The following is a 23847-nucleotide window of genomic DNA, read 5'->3' as shown; positions in this document are numbered from 1 at the left end:
ATACTCATAAAGCTTACCTGAATAAGAAGTTGCCCAAGAAAGGAACGAGAGAAATAGGAGAAGAGCAAAAGTATATTCGAAGAGTCCTAGTACAAAGCTAAGGTGGGCAAAACTAAGTGACCACGGTCCTCGAGATGAGATGATGGTTGCCAATTAATACATAGAGGAGCCGCTTGGTCTTTTGTCAACGTTTCCAGAGGTAGACAGGATAGCACCTGGAACCACCTTGTCTTATTTATGCGACGGAGTAAACTTTTGGACATCGCTTGAACCAGTGGTCGGCTGCATTGCGTTTAAACCTGCCAGAAAGTCTACTAGTACGGCATTTGGATCCAAGGGTGGTATATAAAATTTCGGTGACCAATCTACGTATTTATGTCAGCTATTGTCCCTTGAGCTAAAAATATCCGTATAATTTTACTATGTAAAGCTCGGTTCCCGATGCAATTTGTCCGGTGTTTCAACTGGCATGGTATTTGTAGACGCGGCTTTTGCATTGCAACATAGGGAGCGAATCCTAGTTTCTTTAACCTTCAGAGTATTTATATGCAATAACAAGTTCTTCAAGCTCTCTACAGGTCCGGAATATCACGTCATGGTATTATCGGGCAGAAATTCTACAAAGCTGTCTCGAACGTCTCTGTGGGAACAATAAGAAGTTCCTCCCCGGCTGCCTCTTTACTGCCCGTCGAAGTCCAAGTCTCGGAGAATAGACATGTCTTCAAAGAGCAGGGAAGGGCAAATCCCAGGGGTTGACGACTGGCTCACCGGAAAACATTTGGCCAAACCCCTAACCCTGTCCCTAAGGTTCAAGTCACGTGTAGATCTAGTTTGTAACATTACGAGCAAAACACCGAAAAGTCAAAAACACAACATCATCATCCATGTATCTCACCATGACAAAAAGTAAAAAAGAGAGCCGCTGTGTACGGGAATTGAGCCCGACGTGGGGGTCGAACCCACAGCCTTGAGATGGTCCCAGACGAAGAATCATCCTATGTGTAAGAGTCTCACGCTCTACCGATTGAGCTAGCCGGGCGACTCTTGTAATTACTTGATGGTCATGACCCGGGAGTGAGGTATTATATTGCAGACTTCTACTCCAACAAGAATAGATTGCGAAAGCAAAATAAATCTTTCATGAGGGCTGGTGTGATGTGCGGGCCTTATCCACACCGAAAGGACCGAATGACTGACTGGCTGCGTAATGAATGCTACGCAACTCTGGACCGGGGTCCCATTGTAACCATGGTATTGCTCGAGTCGCGCGCAGATGTTGGTAGGGAAGACCTCGACTCCCGTGCCTACTCGGAGCATGGTACATGTATGCAAGTCAGTCCCTTCTTCTCTTTTATCTCGACGACGGGTGGCTGGGTGCACAGAATCACGCGGTTTTGGGAAGACCCTGGTTCGGACGTGGTGCTGCTCATTATGCTGAGAAGACTTTGCTCAGTTATGCCGGAGCTCTCCGGCTGAGGCCAGGTTCGAAGATTGTCAGAGCTGTTGGTAATTACTGTCTCTCCTGTAGACGCTCCAACTTGTCGGCAAACTTTGTCCGCAGATGTGGTGGAAGGGCATATGAGAGCACTCCTCGAGACAGCAAAAGCTTCGCCAGCGTCAAGTGACCGGGCTGACTGTAGTTATTTTTGGTCTCGTTGCGATGATACAGACCCGAGGTGATACTAACAGCCCTCGCAGGCCCGGGCGATTCATATCGTATCCATGGCGAGCCAAAGGCGCAAGCATATCGTGCGTATTTAGGTCTGTGAAGCCCAGGAATGCAAGCGCAAGGTGGTGCTTGTCGCTGTGGGCGCCTGCCATCCAGCCTTGGTCGGCTCAAGCTGTGATTGTCGACAGCCAACCTATGCTTGTACGATATTATTGATGGGAGCAACTTGACTGGCGAATCGAAGTCGCAGGGTCCCCGCCAATGGCATTGATGGCATGTATTGACAACTTCCACAGCAGGAACGATATCTTCGAATTTGATCGCCACCCTGCCTTATTTTCATCTCGGCGTCATTTCTAGCCAAAGCTGAGACGTCGGTTGCTGCCCAAGGTCAAAGATTTTGCCGCGTCAGGTGGGCGATAAGAAATTGGGTTCGAGTGAATATCAAGTGAGCAACGTCTGCTGAACGTGGCATATGTGCAAGATTTGCATGGAATTGGGGGTGATTCCCAACACTAACGCTCAACCGTGACTTGACGAGAGACTACTTGGAGAACCCAGTGGTCTTGGATTAATAAGTTCCTGCAAGGGCTGGGCTGTCAGCTGGTACTTCGGTAAACATGTACAGTGACGAAGCCTGCGGCTTTGAAGCAAATGCAACTGGAAGCGAGAACAGCGTGAAGAAAACAAGTTGCTGAGCTTGCAATATAGGCGACTTGAGGGTGTTAACTTCAGAAAATGCCGCATGTCGGAAGGCTTTTGCTTGTATCCAGTGTGATGATTTTTGAAAAGCAAAAAGAAGAAGGACAACTGACGCTATCATTTTGCATGGCGAACCCGAACCGACGTGTCAGGCGATACGGAGTTACAAAGAACAATCAGTCTTTGATGTATTTTGGAGACAGCCACGCACAACAGACGCTGAATAGGTATGGCTGATCTCTGCAGGACCTGCTAATCCATATCGGTAAACCTTGTTCCGGCCTAAAAGAACATTGAACAACTTTATAATCTGGACCAGACCTAGAATCTGGACCAGACCTAGAATCTGGACCAGACCTAGAAGCTATTGACAATAATCAAAGGCTGACCTGACCATTCGCAGCAAATACCAAAGTCAAGGAAGCAATGTGTCCTCAATCAGAGGTCGACACAAAAATAAAAATGCAAAAGGATATCTCGGATACGGGGAATCGAACCCCGGGCACGACGGTTACTCGTCGATGAGAGCGTCGTATGTTAGCCACTACACCATATCCGATGGTATTGATTGATATGAGTGTTATGTCTAGAACAAAATTATCAATTGAATAAGAATGAATGTAAAGAGCTTGATGTTCCTTCTCACAACACCAACGTCCCAATCCCAAGTCTATTTCGGCGCCTAACACCAATACCGAGGACCAAACACAGCAGCGGCAGGAAGGCAGTAAGGGTCTGGATATTTGTTTGAATATAACGAATTGGATGTGTTGCTTAACAAAGTCCTAACATTGATGCTGTTTGGAACAGTTCTAAGATAGAGGGCATTTTGCTAAGAATCCGCGGAATATATTGCTGCACACTCAGCAATTATTTGATGGACATTATGGAAACGGTTAGTATGGAGACGCTGGAGGCTTTTCAAAAACTATTACGACAGCTTCAGAATCTTTTCTTTTCTCCTAATCGCGGTCCATGGTAGCTGCGTGGTAGTACCACTTATCACCTCCGACGGACATTGGAGCTTTGGCTTTGACGCGCAACCAAGATCTGACAGACTGCAGACACATGCCTCTCATGAGTAGCAAAGCCAACGGGTTACGCATGGTTACCCTGTAACTTTGAAAAATCAGCAGTCGAGATTCATGTAATTCACCGGGCAACCTAACAAATCCGAAACTATTTCCTGAGAAGAATGGAACATAGGTACAGAACAATGAAAATTAATTCCCCCGACGTTGCCCGGCGAGTAAGGCAAGGAAGCTCCAGTGGGGCGGCAAAACCCCACCTGGCCGCTAGGGATAAAAGCTGTTCACGCGGTAACCGCCCGTTACGAATTTTTGCTTTGCGCTTGGTCTCGCTCCTCATTCATCAATCAGCCGAAACGTGTAGAAGACAAAGAAAGCTGGAACATGTTTACCGGCCATCGCGGCTCTGGTAGTGGGAATGAGCTCCCACGATTTGACACACACTCTAATCGAGTCTTTCAATGCTCTCGCGGATGAAGTTCAGAATTTAATCGACAGAAAAACCATTTTAGAGCACAAGCTGCGCTACGCTCGGGAACAGGTACGTGATTTTTTTTTTGTTTCGCTTTATTTTATTTTTTTAATCGACCGCGCGCTCCTTTCTCGTTGCCGCCGACTCCGAAATCCCCGACTTCCGTGATGATCCTTTTAGCTCTAGATCTTGAGCCGCTTGCAAATCGCACAGCCCAACGATAGACAACATAACCAATTTCTGACCTTTGGTCTTCTCATGTTTTTTTGCACCTCGTTTCGCTTTTCTTCAACCTGCAGTAATTTGCTAACGAGTGACCATCTTCATTCAGTATCAGTATCTTGCCGACAAATATGCCCCAGCTGAGAAGGCCGTCTCGGAGACTCTGGCCAAGCTGCAGCTCCCTCCAGAAACAAGCCATCCGGCATTAGCAAATACAAGCCTTGTACCGCTCCCGAGACGTGGCGACAGGTCCGATAACGCTCAGATAGCTCTCTTCATCCGGGAAGGAAGAAAGGTAGCGAGCAAACTCTCGATTATGACAGACCCGAGCAAGGGCAGTTTTTCAAGTAGCAAAGACGCCGTATCCACAGGCGTGACCACACTTTCGGCGGCCATGTTGGAGCAGGATTTCACCGTGGAGGGGAAAAGGGGTCAGCTGCAATGTCCCTTCTCGGCTTCACCATCTACTGTTGCCAAAGACAATAAAACTCAAGGTGATGGGGCTCCCGGCCTGGACCGACCAGATTCTAGTGGAAACGTCCAGGACCCGACGCCACACGCATCTGCGGATCCCATTTGCGCCGCCATGTTAGAAGAAACGACGTCGCAGCAGCCGCCGCCCAGCGCCGGTGCGACCAAGTGTCCGATCCGTTTTCTGGATCAGCACTCGACAGAGGAGATCGCCCATTACGTAGAGACCCATAAACACGAGATGCCGCGAAGTCACGAGGTTTGCATCCAGAGGTACCAGCGAAACGAGGAGCAGATAAGAAAGCTCGACGCAAAGTACGGCAGCCTCGTGGGGATGATTGGTGATCTCAGTCAAATACACAAACCAATGCTGCCCATTGGGGAAATGCAAGAGGAGATCGATCGTGCCTCGAATGAAAGAGTAGAGAATTGGGCCGCCGAAGTCAGTGCCAACGAGCCAGATGCTCCTCCCGAGCAGTTCGTTGTCTCTTTGGTAAAAGAAGGGACCACGGACAGGGCCCACGCCGACGACGACGATCGTGAGAGCCACTTCGACCGGGTCTTGAAGGAAGTCCGCGTGGGCGAATCACCCTCGCGCCCGTGGGGCATATCGGTCCCAATTATGGACGATACCACTTTGCAGAACCTCGAGAGCGAGAGGCCCGTCAGCCCGCCGCCAGCGCCTGTGCATATGCCTCCGGGTGCACCGGGAACACCACCGCACCCCATGGCCGCCAGGGCTGGTGCGGGAAAGTGTCCCTTTGATCACACCAAGCTCAAAGGTATGAGCCGGGGCGACATGTCTGGTATGATGTCGTCCCCGTGTCCTCCCAGGACCGATCGATCACATGTACGGGAGAGTGGCCGGCGACTGTCGGACAGTGTTACTGGAGCAGGCTTCAACCCCCGTGATCACCACCCTCGCTCGTCATCTTCCACGATACCACCAAAAAAGCAGGAGCACCCAAAGACAGCCCAAGCATCACGACAGCAACCTACTTTCATCAACCCATCGGGGCCTCTGCCCAAGGCAGCGCATCAGGCCCCCCAGATGGTTTTCACTGGGCCAGTGTTCATTGGATATCCTATTGAGCAGGCCATTCAGTTCATGCAACATTTTCAGAACGGCGGGCAACAATAAGACCGTCGATTCCTTTCGCACATTTTCGATGCCAGCAATGCTATTTGTTTTCTATTTTTAATGACTTTTTGGGTTGGAGCGTTGGCGTTAACAGGTGTTTCTTCTTTTTCTATGGAGGTTCTCAGGACTCGGTACTGAACAGTAAACAGACTCAGAATGAATATTTCACAATGTGAGAAGCCCTCGCAATCGCGATTTGTCCTATAGTTTTTCGATGTCTCTGTATAAAGCCCCTCCCCTTCACTACCTACAGAGGCATCTTGGGCGCCAGGCTTTGCCACAAAGCACACCTGTCGATTAGATACGTCAGCTCTACCTGGTCGAGCCCTTGAAAATCGATGTGTAACTGCTTCCCAGACGTGAGCGGCGGAACACCGGGGATGCTCGAGTTTGTGAGCTTCTTGGCATTTGGATCCCCGTTCTGTAGAAAGGAAGCCAGGGCACCCGTGTAACCCTCAAAATGGAAGCGATCGGTCTCATGTACGGGGTTGATTGTATTCCACTGGTTGTCATTCAGCTGCTTGGACTTCTGGTCGACTTTCTGGAATGGTGAGAGGACAACTCACCCAATAAACGTCACTTGCGTGCTTGGCCGGGCTGATAGAGTACTCCCCCAACCAGCCCTGACCGCTGGAGTTGGCGAACCACAAGGCCGGACAGGCCAGCACCACATCACGATATATCAGCCCTGCGCGGACCGAAGAATTCCTGTACTCGGCGATGGTCTCTGAGCTGCCGATTTCGGGATATGTGGACTTCACCGCTGCGAGATCCTCAGGCAATAGGTTCGGAAGAAACCCCGGCAGCCAGGAGTCGAAGGACAGATTACCAGCCGGCGGGATAAAGTCCTCGCCCTCATGCGTATTATACATTGCAAACCCGGCCACAATCCCTGATCGACCTGAAGCGAGACTACTTAGCGGCCGGCGCAGGAACCGTCCGTCAATCACAGGCGCCCACGTAAACGTTGACGTCGTGTGGACGTGGCTGTCGGCGATCAGCAGCGCAGCCTGGCGGATCGCCTGGACGTCTGCCGTCTTGAGGCACGCCAGGCGCGTATCCGGCTCCTCCGCTGCGGAAGGAGCTCGTCCGCACCCGACCTCCTCGGCGACCTTGTCAAAGATCCACTGCGCCTCCGGGCTGTCGTAGCGGTAGACCTTGGGCCAAAAGGGCGAATTCGCCAGCGCGGCGCGGAACGGCCGCGGTGCAGCATCCGAGTCCTCCTCCCCCGCAACGGCGAGGACCTGGGCCAAGACGCTACCGCCGCCGGCCGACTGGCCCTGGATGGTGATCCTGTCCGGATCGCCGCCAAAGTTGGCAACGTGCCGGCGGGCCCACTCGATGGCGGCGCGCTGGTCCAGCAGCCCCGGGTTCAGGTCCGACTCGGGCCAGTCATCAGCCACTTGCCGCCCCGGGAGGAAGCCAAACGCGTTGGTGCGGTAGTTTGGGTAGATCACGACGGTGTCGCCGCCCGTCAGGTTGTGGATCGGGTACAGCGATGGTGGGGGTGTAAAGGTCGCCGAGCCCCGGATGAAGCCGCCGCCGTAAAAGGCGATGATGACGGGGCGGAGAGGCTGCGTGGGCGTCCAGGGCCGGGTGTACAGGCCTAGGTAGAGGCAGTCTTCTGAGCCGTTGGTCTGTTTTGATGCGTCAGTTTTTTTTTTGTATGTCTACGGTGGACTGTGAACTTTTGACCTTTGCCCTCCAACTTGTCTTACCGTTCTCTGAGGGCACATGTCAAACGTCTGGCTCGAGTTGTAGACCCCACCGCATGTGTACGACTTTGGCGGCTGCGGACCACGGAAACGCAGGGCGCCGACTGGAGGCGCGGCGAAGGGTATCTTCTGCCAGTAGGATATATTGTAGCCGGAAGAGTAGGCCCCTTGGAAGGTGCCATAACCGAGTGCCACCGTCAACTCCTGGGTGGTTGGACTTTTGGGGGCAGCGGTGACAGCTGCAGTCCAGAGCAGGGACAGTGCCGCTGTCGTTATAATAGTTCGGATTCGACTCATTGTAATTAAATAATCACAATGAGACAAGTTGCCCAACGCTCTTTTTAATCAACAATGATCCCTTATTAACAAGGAACAATATCCTACCAGTCAGAACTGCACAACCTCCATCGAGAAACTGTTTTGATCCACTCCAGAGAAACTCCATGTTTTCCACCATTTGCCGTCTATATAGACGTTTACCCGCTTCCGAGGGAGTGGATGATCGGGCAGGGATAAAAGGCACAAGCTCGGGGTTGGATTGCAGCGAGCTGCATGTTTCCCCTCATCTTTAATCATTTTGCTAGCCGTCTACCTAACCCCATGTATACTGCGGGGAAGCAAATGTAACGCCAACCTCGTTGACGACCTTGCAATCCGTCATTTGACCTCATCCATGTTAAAAGGCTAGCCTGGTTGCCTGGTGAATCCCCTCGAGGGAGGTGGTGGGAGTATAAGACGCGATAACACTGGGTTAGGGTTGGATATCAAGATCAACACCCTTACCCTGTTACCTTCAAACTGATACCTAACCAAATATCAGACGAGATGATGGTCACAAAATTAACTTCAGTTGTTTGAAACGGCCTATTGCTACATGGTTAGAACTGCGCCACGGGGAAATCAAAATATCATTGTGCTCCAACTCTCTCTATCCGCTCTTCACGGGTTCTTTAACCAGCACAACCACAATACGTCTACCGAGAAAAGTTGGCGTACACTTGGTTTTCTCAAGCAGCTAACCAAAGTGACCTCAAAGCCCTCGCGCTCGGCCAGAGGTAAACGTCGCGATTCCACGTGTCAAACAACGGTCGACAATGCCCTAACGCACATACATCCCTGAAAGCACAGACCTTCATCTACTGCTCTTCCTCCATAAGCTCTTCCTGCATCTCCCGTTCTGCGCCATCAAGTACCGCGTCAGTAACCGTACGAGAGTCTTGATATGAAGCGAAAGTGATGATAAACTTACGCCACAGCCGATTGGCCGATTCCGTTATAGCCCGCGCCTTGATGAGAAGCTTCTCCTTCACCTGTCTGTCATCCTGGGTGTTCAAGCGGATCTTGTTCGACTGAGCCTGCATGAGGATCGGGACAAGTTGTTCCGGGTCGGCATTGGCCACTGACGCAACCGACTTGAAGCCATTGTCCCAAAATACGCGGCTATATATGGCGGTCCCACAAAGGTTAACTACTATACTCTTGGGGTGGTATGAAAGGCGGGGTACTTACGCTGTTCGACTTTTGATAAACATGATTTTTGCAAGCGATAGCAAATCAGATTTCGCCCCTGCCTTGAGGCGGTCGGAGAAATGATCCAGCACGGAAGCCATGGCACTGCTCAGAGCAAACATTCAGCTTGTCGAGTACCTCAAAAACGACTCTCGTTGGAGAAAATGGAAATCGACTTACCCCCATCCCATATGCTCGCAAAACTTGATCATTCCCGCCGCAAAGCCTTGGCAGTTTTGCGCAAGATTCTGCACAGTGCCCCTGGGCACATCGTATTTTCGCGCAACAACATGCACAGGCATCTCGTTACAGAGATCTCGCAGTTGCAGAGCCATGTAGAAGCGACGATACACGCGGGCCAGCTCTTTCTCCTCATCTGTGACTTGTCTAAGCTGACCGCCTTGTACCCTATTGTATATATTCTTGGTCAGCTCCAGTAAAACTCAGAGTTATCAGAGTAATCCATAAATGGTAGACTTGCATCCTGTTGATGACTGTAGGCTTTAGTCCCAAAAGCTTCAGTACTCGAAGCCCACTCTCGTCAAGGCCTTCCATTTCGTTCCAGAACACACGCCAGTTGATGTTTGCAGCAAAGTCATGCACCGGTGTGAATGTATACAGCACGTGTAGATCGCCATCCATGACAAACGCCTGGAGTGCTTTTTTGAGCTCATTGTGAATGAAAGTGCCATCTTCCGGGTCCAAGGCCCCTGCAACAATGGCCTTGCCGAGCTGGGTCGCTTCATATGTCTGAAAGTCTCCCATGGTGATGAACTTGAGTTTTTCGAGGTTTGCAAGACTCGTCTCAACATGCGTCTCGATCTCCTTTACATCCGCCGAGTGGTAAAGCAAGGTTTTGCGCATATAGTCATCTAGTGAAGAGCGGCTAGTGGCCAACCGTATTGCTATCACCTCGAGAAGAGCTCTGTGTATTGTTTTTAGTCTTGCGTGCATGATGCTTGATAATCGGAATGAGGCGAAAGGCATACCTTTGAATCCTTTGCCGATCCGTAGTCAAGGAACTCGACACATGGGGTAGCTCTGCGTGCATCAGACCTAGGACATTATCCAAATCGGAGGACTGGCAGCAAAGATATGTCTCGCCAACTTCGTCTTTACCCTTCCGGCCGGCCCTTCCTCGCATTTGCCGACTAAAAAATATCGTTGTTAGCCTTTTCAGTATGTGTATCTGTGTAAAGTCTAAATGAACTCTGAACACATACAGCATCGAGGGGCCGACAAGATCTCTTCCCATGCGTGCACTGTGGAGAATGACTCTTCTTGCAGGAAGATTGATGCCTGCTGCCAGACTGGCAGTAGCAACACATATCTTCAAGATGCCATTGTCATATGCCTTTGCAACTAGGTCACGTTCTTCCGAGGTCAACCCGGCCTGGATAAAGTCAGAGTCTGGTAATAAAACAGGTCATCCGAAATTTATGAGACGCTTGAGTTGGACACTCACATCTGTATCAATTTTTAGCAAGGAGATCAAGCGCACGGAACAGGAGTCTTAAAGGGGTAGTTCTCACGATGAAAGGCAACCCCGTAGGGAATAGTCTGCGACAGAACAGGGTCCAGTCCGCAGTTCAGACTGGCCAGGTCCGCTAATAGGTCTTTTCTCTTGTCCAAGATATAGGGATCAATGTCATTGATCGATGGCATTGTTCGGCTGATCAAAATGGCGTTTGACTCGCATATAGCTCGACTGCTAGAGAAAATGAGTACTCCATACCCTAATGTGGCTGTCTCATTGGCTAGAGCCACCACTGCATTGAGGACCGGACTTGAGAGCTCTTTGTGGGAAGAACTCGCAACCTCACGCATGGGATGGCTTGGCTTTTGTGATATCGGGGCAGTACCGTTAAGTTGACAGGCAGTTCTGAGAAGATTGCTCGTGGTCGCAGCAGAGTATACTTTTCCATCGTACACCAAGTGTTCCTCTATAGGGACTGGACGGTATGCGGTTTCGTAGTGGTGTCCACACAGCCAAGTGGAAAGCAGTTTTGCATTCTGCTTGTTATTAGAGTCCAAGTCTCACTTCACGGACGACTCGAATAAACTCACAGCCAAAGTAGCACTCATTCCAACAATCTGAATTGGATGATCGAGGCAAAGAAGCTTTGTGGATAGAAGCTCAAATAGATAGCCCCTGTGGTCATCATCAATCATGTGCAGTTCATCTAAAACTGCAACCCTTAGTTGGTTGATTGAGCAATCGTCAATCGCTGTGTTGGCGAGTGCATTTGCCTGGTGTTGTAGTCAGAACCACAAGTTACTGTGTCAACCATACCACAAAAGAACAAATCAGCAGCGGCTTACTTTCTCCAACGTGCACACACCAATGTCAAAATCGGCCCATCTCGGCTTGATGTTGATTCCCCCGAAAAAGCCAACAACACGGATAGTATCCTCGTCAGCACGTCTACGCCAAATGCTTTCCTTGCCATTGTTCTTGACATCTGTAGTTGAGCTTGGACTAGCCATACCCTGAACTACCTGACGAAGCCAAGCGACTTTCTCCTGGACGAGAGCAACATATGGCAGCACCAGTAAAGCTTTTGCTCCCGGTTCTGCAGCGACTTGTTTAAGCATAAGAACATCGGCGACGAGTGACTTGCCGCCACCGGTCGGCGCCGTGTACACCAAGTTCTTCTCCCCACGGAGTAGACCTGGCCCGAGCAAGCATTGTTTTTGCCAGGGATAGATCGAGTGGATGCCAAGGGAAGCAAAGTTCTGTACCAACTGAGTTGGTAGGGCATAGACTGGATGAGAGAGCGAAAGCAATGGATCTGCTGTAGAGGTCGGCGTGGCCTGAAATTGGCGACGCTGTGAGTATTCAGATATTGTATCTTTGGCGCCATGTTCCAGTGTAGTTATTCTACTCGCAGTGAGCCGGGGCGGCTCCCGGGGCAGAACCGGAATCTGCCGAGGGCGGGCATTGTTCTGACCCTGGTTTGACTGCGGAGGTGGTCCTGAGAACCCTGAATTGCCAGATGTACTAGTCTGATCGTGACTGCGCTTGTGCCCTGCAACAGTGACAGCGGCTTGATAAGTTTGTTGACGTTCCTTGGCGGCCTCGAAGGTTGTTTTGTGCCAGACGCCAAGATTGTTTGACATCCTTGTTCGAAGCGCAAAACACCGTCGTCCGCGCTCTCCACGATTCGGAGATTTTTACGGGAAAGCAATGCAAACAAAAATTGATTTGGATATCATCTCAAGGTCGTTGACAACCTGAACAGCTCTCCATGTCGATATGAAGATGCATGCATGGCATTGTTGTGACGCGACTTGGAAGGTGGCGTCCAGAGGTCATTGACACCACACCAACCAGGCGCCCAGTCACGTGCATAACCCCACCCGTCCGTCCATCCCAGCCCCTCTATAGGGAGGAACCCCGGTCATTTGATCTTGACATCGATGCAGCCGGATACCGTTTCCCCCTGCGCACAGACAGGGGTCTGGGCACGTCGCTCACTCCGGCGGCAGGTTGCCTGCCGGCGTGCGATGAGATGGATGATGGGTCGGGTTGTCACGATCCCGTCTTATATCAATCGTTGCTAAGTTTTTTTTTTTTCATCTCAACTCTTCTTTGATTTCCAATAGTAAGTCATCATACGAGTATGTAGCGTTTTCAATTTGTGTCCCATGCTAATGTTTCCTAGGTAGTTCACCCACCCTCTTGGTCGAAAACTGCAATTCGCTAGGCCTTTCTTGCGTCGATCGTCCTCATGCAAGACCCACTTCCACGTTGAGTTTAACTTCCCGACCAAGCCTGGCGTGTCATCTTTGACGCTGGCTGGTGGCGGATTTTGTAGCTTAGTACAGCAGGGGCAAGCGCAAGAGGGCTTCCAATCTTGAATCTACGGCAACGCGCGAACACTGCTGTATGACAAGAATACCTGCCGACTTTGACGATTTTGATTTTTTTTCTTGATTTTTTTTTCTCTCTGCCTCTTGTGTTGCTGTTGCTCAGCCGACAAACAACAATTTTTATAAAGTACATAAAATCAAGAACTCAAGCCATGTTCCGTCAACGACAACAACAAACATGCAGGATTTGACGAAGGGTGGTCCTCGATATGCGCCTGGCGATTCAGTGTCGTCTAGACCGCCAGCCACATCTTTCTTGAACAAGCCGATTGTGTCCTACAACGATTTGAAGCGACTAGAGTTCCAAAAGAGGGGATTGTTGGAAATAAAAGACTCGGAGAAACACCGACCCGGCTGATATTCCCAGTGAATGCACTCAATGGCTTTTTTCTTCTTCTACACAGAGAATTTTGTTTTTATTCTACCCTGATTTGCCAGGCACTTGATTAAAGATCTCAAGAATTGGGAGTTGTCGCGGGACATCGCGTCATGGGGGGCGGGAGGAAATCTGCAAACTTGAATGGAGATAAATGAGTGCGGTCCGGTCCCACCCTCCCGTCACGTCACCACCCCAAGTCGAAAGGCGGTTCAGAGCATACATGTCGTACCTCCCGGATATCAAAAGGTAGAAGCCGAGGGATAAGGGATGCCGTACATTGAGTATAATTTAAACCTTTTTTTTCTTTCTTTTTCCCCCTAATTTCTCTCATTTAGGAAAACCAAATATCACCCTGGTCGTCATGTTCAATTCAATATTTTTTGTCGTCGCATTATGATGACAGGTATCGTTGGTAGCAGGTTATATTTGGCCGTTGGGGCCAAGTGTACCATACAACAGGCACAAAATCCGTGTGGCCGGAAAAGGGTACAAGACCAATCCATCATAACTTGAAACAAAAGTCAACACAAGGATGCTGCCGATCGAGAGTGCGTCATTTTGGCTGTCTTTCTGGGAGACGTGCATCTGCACGCACCACAGAAAGGGCGTTGCCCAAACATGCCGGTTGGCGATGGATCGATTTTGGAATTCGCCAAAGGAATGGCTCCTTGCTGCTGCCTCGCATCAATGCCGTATCCAAGATTTGCGGCGTTTGCATCTTTGGAATCACATAACCACAACATGTATACGATCCACTGCAGCTTGCCTACTCTCCGTGACTCGACCTCCTCAAATCACCTGAACAATGATGGCTAAAAACCTCACTCGACCGGGAATGGGGCTGGGGACGGTTCGTAGAATAAAAAGGACGAACAGGCGAGACTGGATCCTCCTGACATCGTGACCTGACCCAGGCGAGTGGGGATGCGTGGGATCGCACACGTTGTTGTGTACCGACTTGTTTCTGTGGTTTGGCGCACAATCCAATCGTTCCATGCCCGAAAATGGATTTTGTTTGTGCAGCCGATTTCTTTTGTGTTTTTAAATGATGCTTATCGCTGCTGTTTTCTATGGAGCCTCACTGGTCAGCCAGCCTTAGTCAAGCACCGTCCCAAACTGTTTTGACACAGAGAATTAATTCGAGTTTATTTTTTACGTCAAATTGGGGATCCATGACATTTGATGCTGGCACGAAAGGTTTTCTCCGCAACCCGTTGGCCGCCCCATTCATTGTTACCGAAAGAAGCCAACAGATATTAAACTGGAGATAGAAGACACGGTATTGCTTGCGTTGCCCGACGAGAGGAGAAAAAAAAAAAGGTACCAACGTACCAGGTAAGCAACTAAGGTACCTAGACTGGTCCGGTACGGCACGCTTGGTACGGTTCGCAGTACGGAGTAAATTGTTGGTGCTGGGCATTTAAAAGTGGAGCTCAAGTAAGATACGTGCAGGAAATAAATGGAGGGACGAGGGCAGGAGGCGAGATGACATGTCAACAACGTGCAAGTCCTCCAAAACGAGCAGACGAACTTTAATTGGAGGGCCTGCCAGGAAAACTGCAGAGCACGATGAAGAACTCGGCGTAAACTCGAAGCTTGTCTTCCTGGCCTATTTGTCGGCCAGGGAAGGAGCATACTACAACAAAAATCATTTTGGAGCCCAGATTTCAATTGCGTGATGGTCTCACATCTCTCTGGGTGTCGATGGCATGTATTGTCTTTTATACGACGATTTCTCTCCCCTGGTGCTTGAGGCTGCTGCAAGCCTACCTACCTTGCGCAGAAGTGGTAATAAGGATGATGCGTACCTGCTGCTCAGGTCTGATAAAGTGTGGGCGGTTGCCTCCAGTCGGGTCGTTGTTCTGTTGCACCGCTAAAGTATTTCTGACGGTAGGAGAAAGGCTGATGGCTTAGCAGCCGTGCCACGCTTAAATTCTTGGGTGTTTAGTCCAATACAGCCGGCCTCCACATCGCGGGACATGGTGGAATCATCATGACTTGGAAAGCTCCGGATCGATCAGTGATGATTATCAAGAACGGGGTTCGCCGTATCTGAGAAAAATTAAGAAAATAAAGCAAAGACAAAAATAGGATGCAAGGTAAAGAGGGGAAACGCGATCCAAGCAACGAATATCCAAGTGATGGAGTTGGTCAACAAAGCACAGTAAATAGATTCAGCTTGACTAGGTGGACAGGTGCAATGCGCCGCACAATCGGGCATGGTAATGTATCTCTGGGGTAGCCACCCATGATGCAGGGTCTGGGCTTTGGGCGGTTTTTGCTGGTTGTGCAAGGGGAATACGCCCAGAGGAATCCCTGCGGGCTACTTTGACGATACTACGCACCGCAGAGCCTGCAAAAAGCTGTAGCTGGCGGTCCCATACACCGGACCCATATATTCGAAGCTAGCTCACTAAATCGATTGGACAAGGGTGTGGGGTCCCACCCAGGGACTGATGTAGGAAGTGCAAAAAAATGGACGAGCCTTGCGGGCGCCGCCAGCCCTTGTTGCTTTCTGCGTGCCGGGCAAGCCAGCCAGCCAGTACGGGACGTCCCCAGTTGGGTTTGGTCTTCCATGTCTCTTTCTTGTCTTGGGGGCGTGTGGTCCGTCCATCATATCCGCCTTTCTGGGACATGCATCCATTGACCATCTTTCTCTAAATCCTTTCTTCGCGGCACTCCATCTCTTTCCTCACTTTCCACTTTTCCGCCTTCCAAGAGGTCAGTCGTTGTGCACTCCCACGCGCCCCCGACGAAGGACATTTTTGCTTCCCTCTCGGCACCAGGCAAGCAAGCCAGCCAGTCCCTCTCTACATGATCGGATTACCAGCCCGGTTTGGGTTCCCAGCGCCACAACGCTTGTAACTCGCGCGAAGGGCTGCTGGCCTTCAAACTCGATTCCTCATAACATTTGCTCGTGCAGATCTAACTCACCGGGCATCTCGGGGGACACGAACACCCGCCCACTTCCTTAACTTCTTTGTCAATCGCCCATATATCTCTCCTTTTCCTATTCCATTCCCCCCCACACAATTCAAACCTTGCACCTTTCTCACCCATTTCGACATAAACTGGGTCCGACTTTCTTTCCTTTCCTCCTTGTCACCCAACCTTGGGTTTCGAAACCTTCGATTTCCATCTGTACCCATCAATCTCTTCTGGCATGCATTATCCGCCACACGCTCACCTGAATCTGGGAGTCTCATCACTGTTTACGTCGCGCATTGCGGCCTGCCCAGAGCAGTTGTATTCTGCTTCTTGCGGCTGCGCCGCCTACCTTTCCTTCCCATAGTTGTTTCTTTGCAGCGGAAGGCGAAATTTGATCGACCCGGCCTCTGGGTCTCACTTGGGACCTTATAAACAGCGCCCACGTCCAGCAGATTTGCCTGCCTGGTCGTCATGGCTCAAAAGGGTTCAGGTGGCTCAGATGCCGCAACACCTAATACCACGACGACGTCGGCTCACAAAGGCACCGCTGAGAGCAAGCAATCTTCCAATGCGCCCTCTTCTGGGCCATCGACGACATCGTCGTCATCTGCATCGGTTCTGCCCAAAATGTCAGATCCCGGTCCACCACAGGCCCTAGGAAGTCCAGCGTCAGAATCGACAACCAAGTCGAGTTCGACTGCCAAGGACGCGACGGCCGGCACCACGGCATCTCCTTATGGCACGCGATCTCGCAACAGGGGCGGCAACTCTCGTCCCAATTATGCAGAGGACAAGGACATTGATATGGACATTTTTGAGCAGTTGCATCCTCAGAAGCGAGATGACGACAGCAAGAAGACGTCGCGCCAAAACGCATCGTCGTCAGCCACCAACACTGGCGATACACACAACACACCTCCGCCACCACCTCGCACCACTAACGGGTTGTCGTCCAGAAAGCCGCTGCCCATGGATAACAAGCAGTCCCAGGCTGCAGCCGCCAAAGAGTCATCCTCAAATGCTAACCAGGCAACCGGCGCTGGCTCAACTGGATCCACACAGACCACATCGAAAAAGCGAAAAGCTGCATCACAAACTAGCAGTAATCAGCCACCAGCGACGGAATCGACGCACGTGCCAGCCAACGCCAAGAAGCCCAGTAATAATAATCACAACAGCAACGCTGCATCGAGCCACGGCGCCGACAAGGGATATGCTGCTACTAATTTGCTCACTTTCGAAAACTGTGGCGCGCGGCCCAAAGATGGCAAATTGATTGCTGACGATGGCACATATCTTGAAGTCAATGGTATATATATTTTCTATACATATTTTTTTTTCTCGCTTTCGTTTGTCCTTGTTTCTTTCGATTCATTTTGCTTTTTCTTTTAGGCTGTCTTGATTTTCTTCTTTTGAGTTTTACTTTACACCCGCTAACATGACTGCCCCCAGACCATGTCTACCTGGTTTGCGAGCCCCCAGGCGAACCCTATTATCTCGCCAGGATTATGGAGTTCTTGCATGCAAAGAACGACCCTTCGCAGCCGGTCGATGCTTTGCGTGTGAATTGGTACTACCGCCCAAAAGATATTGCCCGTAAGGTGAACGATACTAGGGCGGTTTTTGCAACCATGCACTCGGACATTAGCCCTTTGACATCGCTCCGCGGCAAATGCACGATCAAGCACAAGGCAGAGATCAAGGGCAAGCTCGAAGAGTACCGCAAAAATCCCGATTGTTTCTGGTTCGAGAAACTCTACGACAGGTACATCCAGAAAAATTACGAGGTGATCCCGACGTTTCAGATCATCAATGTACCCGAGAAGGTCAAAAAGGTCCTTGACGAGAGGTGGAAATACATCCTGGTCGAGCAGGGCCGCGGCAAGGAGCTCACCAGCGCCGTCAAGACGTGCAGGAGGTGCTCTGGCTATTGCGCAAGGTACGTGGTGTGGACCCCACTAAAATTAAAATTCCGCAACTCTTCGCCGCGACTGGGAACTGGACCTCCACTACTCTGCACACGCGCGCAGTGTTGCAGCGGCGCCCGGCTGAGTTGGCGTGCCCCTTTCTGATTGATCAACCACGAATTGGATTGGGACTTATTGATTGATTGACTGACTTGCGCATGGGGCCGCCCCACCTACAGTAACGATTCTGTCGACTGCGCTGTGTGTGAGCACACGTACCACATGAACTGTGTGCGACCACCCCTGCTCAAGAAGCCATCACGTGGCTTTGCCTGGTCCTGTGCCGCCTGCAGTAGAGCCCAGGAGCGCAAGCTGGAGGCTCGCAACACGCCAAATGTCAGCCTGGATCCGAATGCAGAGGCCGAGGAGGAGGAGTTTTTCGATGAGGAGGAGGAGGACGCTGGTCTCGACACCGGCCGCACCAGTCCTGCCGATGGCGCCAACGATATGCACATCCCTGCAACCGAGGAGCAGATGTACCATGCCAGCCTCTGGCCATATCGCTACCTGGGAATCCACTGCAAGGTGGAGGACGCCCTCGATTACGACGACCGAATATATCCCCGTGCATCGACTCGTGTTGGCCCAAGACACCAGGCGACGGTGCTTGACTGGCCTGGTCGACCGGTCCAATACGTCAAGGCTCCCGAAATTGAAATAAAAAAGACGGGTCGTAAAGACGGGAAGCTGAACAAGGAAGCGCAAGCTGCCCTCGAGGCCGAAAAGGTCGCCAAGGCCAAACGTCCCAAGTGGATCCAGGATGAACCCCCTGGCTATGTGCCCCGTGGTGAGGACTACCCCAATGACGATCCCCGGAATACCGCCCAGCTTCACTGGAGACCTCCTGAGCTTGACCTCCCGGAGGAATCGGGTCCGGAGGAGGCGCATATTTCCGAATCGGAGATCGACAAGTACATGGAGCAAGCGAAAGGAATGGCGCTAGACCTCGACCTCCCGGAGCACTCTACGAATCTGCTGGACCAGGCGCTCCGACTTCTCTACGAACACGGTTACGACGCGGAGCGTGCACTGGAAGAGCTCCCCAAGCTGAGTAAGGAAGCTTTTGACGAACCACAGCTCACAGCTGCCGAGCTCAAAAAGTTCGAGGAAGGCATCTCCAAGTTCGGCTCAGAGCTTTACAGCGTGAAGAAACATATCAAGACCGTCAAACCAGGGACGCTTGTTCGTTTCTACTACACATGGAAGAAGACAGAGCGCGGAAAGCAGGTGTGGGGCAACTACTCTGGCCGCAAGAGCAAGAAGGAGGCCAAGGAAGCCAAGAAAGCGGAGACAGCCTCACAGAATAAGATGCAGGACGACGTCGCAGACGACCACGATGACTCGGCTTTCGACGCAGCTAAAGCGGCGGAAAAGAAACGGTCTTTCATTTGCAAGTTTTGCAACACCAAGAGCTCGCGTCAGTGGAGACGCGCGCCAAATGCATCAGGCGCTCTGGTCACGGAGAGCGGGGGCAAGGGTGCCAACAAGGACAAGGGCGTTCAGTATGTCGTGGCATTGTGTCGAAGATGTGCTGAGCTCTGGCGCCGCTATGCCATTCAGTGGGAGGATGTCGACCAGCTCTACAGCAAGGTGGCACAGGCCGGTGGCCGTGCGTGGAAGAAGAAGATCGACGAGGAGCTGCTCAAGGAGATCGTTGCTGCTGAGCAAAGAAGCAAGAACACGCCAAGCAGTAGCGGTGCGGCTACTCCGCCATCGAACACCACGCCTGCGCCCGCTTCCACTCAACCAGCAGCTTCGGGTCAAGAACCGGCGCGGAAGAAACAGAAGACAACGCAGCCGCCTCAAGACAAGGATGTGGAAATGACCGGCACGGAGCCTGTTGGCACGACAACAACGGCGCCCGCATCCAAGAAAAAGGAGAAGGCCAGCTTGGAAAAGGAGAAAGAGAAGGAAAAGGAGAAAGAGAAGGAAAAGGAGAAGGAGAAAGAACCAGTCAAAGAAAAGAAGGAAGCGCCGGCTCCTCCCCCTGTTCCGGAGATACCCAAGCCGCGAACAATGCCTTGCGATATCTGTCGGCAGCTGGAACCTCTGGGCGACCAGCATATCACGTGCAAAGAATGTCGCATGACAGTGCATCGGAACTGCTATGGCGTCGTCGACAACCGCAACCCTGGGAAGTGGGTGTGTGACATGTGCATCAACGACAGAAGTCCGCATGTCTCCATTGTCAGTGGTCCTAACCCAACCAGCATTCTTCCCCCATTGCGTCCCCTTCCATTCCGCCCTCGCCTCTTTAATTCTCCGAATGGCTTTTGAGGACGGTGAAAGCGCTTTATATACTAACTATCAGCCTTGCTCTACGTCAGCATTACAAATGTGTCTTGTGTCCTGTTGAATACACCGAGCACGATTTTGTGGAACCGCCAAAGGTATCTCATAAAAAGAAGACAGAAAAGGATCGCGAGCGCGAGCGCCAAGAACGTGAGGCTGCGGTCAACGCAGCAGAACATTATCGGAAGCGTCAGGAAGAGCTGAACCGCCCGGTCAATCCTCGTGAGCCTCTCAAACGAACAGCCGACAACAATTGGGTACATGTCACTTGCTCGGTGTGGACTCCTGAGGTCAAGTTTGGCAATGCCAAAGCTCTCGAGCCCAGCGAAGGGATCCCTTCTATCCCGAGATCGAGGTACTCGGAGGTTTGCGAGGTCTGCAAATCTACGGGCGGTGCCTGCACAAACTGCCCTCAGTGCAAGGCATCAGTGCATGTCGAGTGTGCCCACCAGTCAGACGACTACGTCCTAGGTTTTGAGATCACTCCCGTCAAGGGATCACGCCGCGATCAGCACAACATCGTAACTATTGGTGGTGAGAGCGGCTCCATGAGCGCGTCTGTCTGGTGCAAGCTTCATGCACCGAAGAAGACTGTCGTGCATCAAATGTACGATGTTGTCGACGAAGCGGGAACGAACGCTTTACAACTATACGTGCAGAACTTCAAGAAGGCAGATCTTACTCTCACTGGCTGCGCACGAAAGGCCAACTTGATAAGCACTGCTGCGCGCATGTCCAACCCGATAGTGACGACGACTACGGCGGTGAATCGCAGAGCATCGACCACGACGGTTTCAACAACCACCCCTTCGGCAATGCATATTCACAGTCTCCTCAACGGGGACAGCCCTGGAGACCCTCACGACCTAGCAGTCCCAGGTGGCAAGATATGTATAACATGCGGAGTCGACGTCAGCCCTCGATGGTATCCCATCAGCGACAGTCACGAGCGGGAGCTTGCAAACGGTCACTATGGTGCTCTCGGCACTGAGGCGCAGAAGTTTGCTGAGCAGCGACATTTCCAGTGTCACAAATGCAAGAAGCTCAACAAGCAACCCAAGTCTCACGTGCCACCGCCGCCGCCGCCGCAAGATCCTCCGCCGGTTGCTGCAAATACGATAAATCCCTCCGGGCCTGAAGCAACAGCGCATTCAGCAGCTGTAATGACGAACGGCATAGATCACGGTCCCAATGGCGTCGATGCAGCGGTTCGTCGAGGCACACCACCTCTAACAAGCCCTCGCCAACCAGAGCACGATCATATACCGGGTAGGCCTAGCCCGTACCTATGGCAATCCGGACTTCAGGCTCCACATCCGACCGGCTTGGTGCATCCTACGGTCCCTATACAGGGGCCGCCACCCCCGATGCAGGCACCGCCTCTCCAACCACCGCCGATAGCTCCGCCGCCGATGGCACGTAGTATGTCAGGCCGCGGTCAAACCGGTGTACAGCCTCCGGGGCCAGTACCGCCCTCCCAAGCATATCAACCCTTGCCGCCGCCTCCTCCCACTCATTCGGCACCATCTGGCCCCTACGGCGATTGGCATCGGACGACTCATCACGGACCCCCAATGAATGGTCGTCCTCCTTCACGCGCATCACGGATTTCCCCGATCATACCACCTCTGGCACCACCAGCACTTCGTCCACCGTCTCTCCACCACTCTCCTCATGCTCCTCACGCGCATCTGACCAACGGCCACATGGTCAACGGTGCGGGTGCACCAGGAAGACGATTAAGCGGGCCGCCACCGCCACCTTCGCGAGATGGTCAGGGCCCATACATGGGAAGCTATCATTCTCCTGCACCATACCATAGCCCAGCGCCGCACCAAAGCAACGGGACAATGGTGCCACCTCGCATAGATCATGCTTTTGCGTCAGTCCTCAACCCTCCGAGAGCATATGGAAACAGCGGGAGCGTGCAGCCGCCTGCGCACATGAGCCCAGCTGTGGCGAGGGACGCTCCTATTTCTAGGGATGGACCACTTCTTTCCCAGCCACCGCCACCGGCCAGGGCACCTGAGTCGAGACCTGCAACAGGTGCCAGCGCCAGCCCTTCGTTGCGAAATCTACTGTCTTGACGTGTTGCTACAGAGGGACATGTATAATAATGCACTGAGCGGACAGAATAATGAGATAGCCAGGGTCTAAACGTATGTAGTATCAAGACAAGCACCGTCCAGAACTACAAAACGACTATTGGCGTTACGTTGGACTGCGGTTTGGGATAGTAATGGTGGAGTGTGATTCTACATGGTCTTTTTTCACTGTTTTTTTTTTTCTTTTTTTTTTCTAGCGTTTTTTTTTTGGTAAATTTTCTTCGCATCGAGTTGGGAGCGGGTGTACATTTTTCTTCTTCTCTTTCTAGCGAAGAGGTCCATTTCGACACAAAAAGCGTCATGGGATGCCTCAGCCGTGGCTGTCGCGTCAGATTCACCCAATAATTGGGGGATGTTGTAGGAGAAAATAAAATAGTTCAGACACGAGAGGCTCCCGCATGCACTAAAGTGAATTCCGAATGCGACTCTTCAGGAATCCGACGAGATGAGTATTGTTACGAGGCCCTATGTTTGACATTTGCAAGGTTTGACAGATCCGGTCACACATGGTGCAATTGCCGTAGCGAGAAGTTCAACCTCCGGACCGGGCCGTGACGATTTCAAGATACTGCTCTGTGCCAGTGACGATAATGTAGCATACATTCTATATACATACCGACTCTATGCATTTGTCTGACTAACCAATAAATTGAAGTTCAAACAGCCGATGTCATGGTTTCGGGTCGACTCAAGCAAGCACTTGAGCCAAAGACGACGACGAGATTTTAGGGCGAAGCGGTCGGTCTAAGTGCTACCGCCACCGGGTGCACTATGCACTATAACAGTCTAGATTGACGACCAGATTCTGGGACTAAATTAGTCCCGGGCTACGTAGGTATAAGTATAACATGGGACTGAATTGTTCAGCAGCACCGGCAACCGGGTTATTGGAGTCCCCCCCCCCCCCAGAGATTGATGTACCTATGATGATGGCCTTGGTTTTTGTTATTTCAAATGCGACGATGTGAGCAGCCGCTTGTGTGGGAAACTTGTCGTGAAGTAGTTGCTAGATGGTTCTAGAGTCTGAAAAAGTAATCCTAAGCTTTTATTTTTGGTATCAAATATGCTATGGGCACATTGTTCATGGCAGGGTAGGCAAGTGAAAATCTCTCTCCGATGCTTCCGAGCGATACGCGAACAAGAAATAGAAAATCTTGTTGATTTTATTTTTTTTGGGGGGGGGGGACTGGAGAAATTGTGTTCAAGTCCGGCGATTATACTCTATATCTTAGTTTGGAACATGACACGGATAAGAGATAGCAAGATGGACTTTGTTTGTTTTCATATTAATCGAGCATGAAGGCATGTACCCTCATCCCGGTTTGTAAATTAAACCAGGGAGATTGCGTGGGAGATCCCTCGAGTCGCGTGGGT

At 51.4% G+C, this 23847-nt stretch overlaps 7 protein-coding genes and 2 non-coding genes across 9 annotated transcripts; 4 read left to right on the top strand and 5 right to left on the bottom strand.

The window, feature by feature from the left end:
- Positions 1-938: 938 nt before the first annotated feature.
- On the bottom strand, positions 939-1039 carry MGG_20104. The gene has a single exon. It is a non-coding gene; the product is annotated as a tRNA-Lys (tRNA).
- A 158-nt stretch (positions 1040-1197) lies between these two features.
- MGG_16527 (uncharacterized protein) lies at positions 1198-2039 on the top strand (the record flags this gene model as incomplete). Its single annotated transcript, XM_003710958.1, has 3 exons — positions 1198-1506; positions 1699-1749; positions 1966-2039. The coding sequence occupies exons 1-3, from the start codon at positions 1323-1325 to the stop codon at positions 2037-2039; spliced, it is 309 nt and encodes a 102-aa protein (XP_003711006.1). The 5' UTR covers positions 1198-1322.
- Positions 2040-2847: 808 nt separating this feature from the next.
- MGG_20103 lies at positions 2848-2930 on the bottom strand. The gene has a single exon. It is a non-coding gene; the product is annotated as a tRNA-Glu (tRNA).
- A 797-nt stretch (positions 2931-3727) lies between these two features.
- Positions 3728-6056, top strand: MGG_04418 (uncharacterized protein). Its single transcript, XM_003710957.1, has 2 exons — positions 3728-3940; positions 4203-6056. Exons 1-2 carry the CDS (start codon positions 3818-3820, stop codon positions 5703-5705), a joined length of 1626 nt encoding a protein of 541 aa, XP_003711005.1. The 5' UTR covers positions 3728-3817; the 3' UTR covers positions 5706-6056.
- MGG_04419 (acetylcholinesterase) lies at positions 5953-7717 on the bottom strand (the record flags this gene model as incomplete). Its single annotated transcript, XM_003710956.1, has 3 exons — positions 5953-6207; positions 6272-7342; positions 7424-7717. The coding sequence occupies 3 exons, from the start codon at positions 7715-7717 to the stop codon at positions 5953-5955; spliced, it is 1620 nt and encodes a 539-aa protein (XP_003711004.1).
- Positions 7718-8556: 839 nt separating this feature from the next.
- On the bottom strand, positions 8557-12049 carry MGG_15295 (uncharacterized protein; the record flags this gene model as incomplete). The annotated part of the gene is made up of 9 exons (XM_003710955.1): positions 8557-8860; positions 8930-9034; positions 9110-9337; positions 9411-9854; positions 9919-10080; positions 10153-10339; positions 10462-10942; positions 10997-11179; positions 11252-12049. The coding sequence occupies 9 exons, from the start codon at positions 12047-12049 to the stop codon at positions 8557-8559; spliced, it is 2892 nt and encodes a 963-aa protein (XP_003711003.1).
- A 717-nt stretch (positions 12050-12766) lies between these two features.
- MGG_16526 (uncharacterized protein) lies at positions 12767-13572 on the top strand. Its single transcript, XM_003710954.1, has one exon. It carries the CDS (start codon positions 12981-12983, stop codon positions 13158-13160), a length of 180 nt encoding a protein of 59 aa, XP_003711002.1. The 5' UTR covers positions 12767-12980; the 3' UTR covers positions 13161-13572.
- A 1141-nt stretch (positions 13573-14713) lies between these two features.
- Positions 14714-15162, bottom strand: MGG_16525 (uncharacterized protein; the record flags this gene model as incomplete). The annotated part of the gene is made up of 3 exons (XM_003710953.1): positions 14714-14817; positions 14956-15002; positions 15071-15162. 3 exons carry the CDS (start codon positions 15160-15162, stop codon positions 14714-14716), a joined length of 243 nt encoding a protein of 80 aa, XP_003711001.1.
- Positions 15163-15710: 548 nt separating this feature from the next.
- On the top strand, positions 15711-22869 carry MGG_04421 (uncharacterized protein). The gene is made up of 4 exons (XM_003710952.1): positions 15711-17418; positions 17562-18048; positions 18256-20263; positions 20404-22869. The coding sequence occupies exons 1-4, from the start codon at positions 16581-16583 to the stop codon at positions 22453-22455; spliced, it is 5385 nt and encodes a 1794-aa protein (XP_003711000.1). The 5' UTR covers positions 15711-16580; the 3' UTR covers positions 22456-22869.
- The last annotated feature ends 978 nt before the right edge of the window (positions 22870-23847 follow it).

The sequence above is a fragment of the Pyricularia oryzae genome, chromosome 1 (genome assembly GCF_000002495.2).
Source record: "Pyricularia oryzae 70-15 chromosome 1, whole genome shotgun sequence".
NCBI lineage: Eukaryota > Fungi > Ascomycota > Sordariomycetes > Magnaporthales > Pyriculariaceae > Pyricularia > Pyricularia oryzae.
Note: the sequence above shows the minus strand (reverse complement) of the source record. Positions and strands in the feature narration are given on the sequence as shown.

Excerpts from the sequence above, each read along its gene's own strand:
- MGG_16526 (XM_003710954.1), top strand. The coding sequence starts at position 12,981 with ATGCAGGATTTGACGAAGGGTGGTCCTCGATATGCGCCTGGCGATTCA.
- MGG_04418 (XM_003710957.1), top strand. The coding sequence starts at position 3,818 with ATGAGCTCCCACGATTTGACACACACTCTAATCGAGTCTTTCAATGCT. Across the intron at positions 3,941-4,202 it reads TGCGCTACGCTCGGGAACAG|TATCAGTATCTTGCCGACAA; the intron begins GTACGTGATTTT and ends ATCTTCATTCAG.
- MGG_04421 (XM_003710952.1), top strand. The coding sequence starts at position 16,581 with ATGGCTCAAAAGGGTTCAGGTGGCTCAGATGCCGCAACACCTAATACC. Across the intron at positions 18,049-18,255 it reads TGCTCTGGCTATTGCGCAAG|TAACGATTCTGTCGACTGCG; the intron begins GTACGTGGTGTG and ends CCCCACCTACAG. Across the intron at positions 20,264-20,403 it reads GAAGTCCGCATGTCTCCATT|CATTACAAATGTGTCTTGTG; the intron begins GTCAGTGGTCCT and ends GCTCTACGTCAG.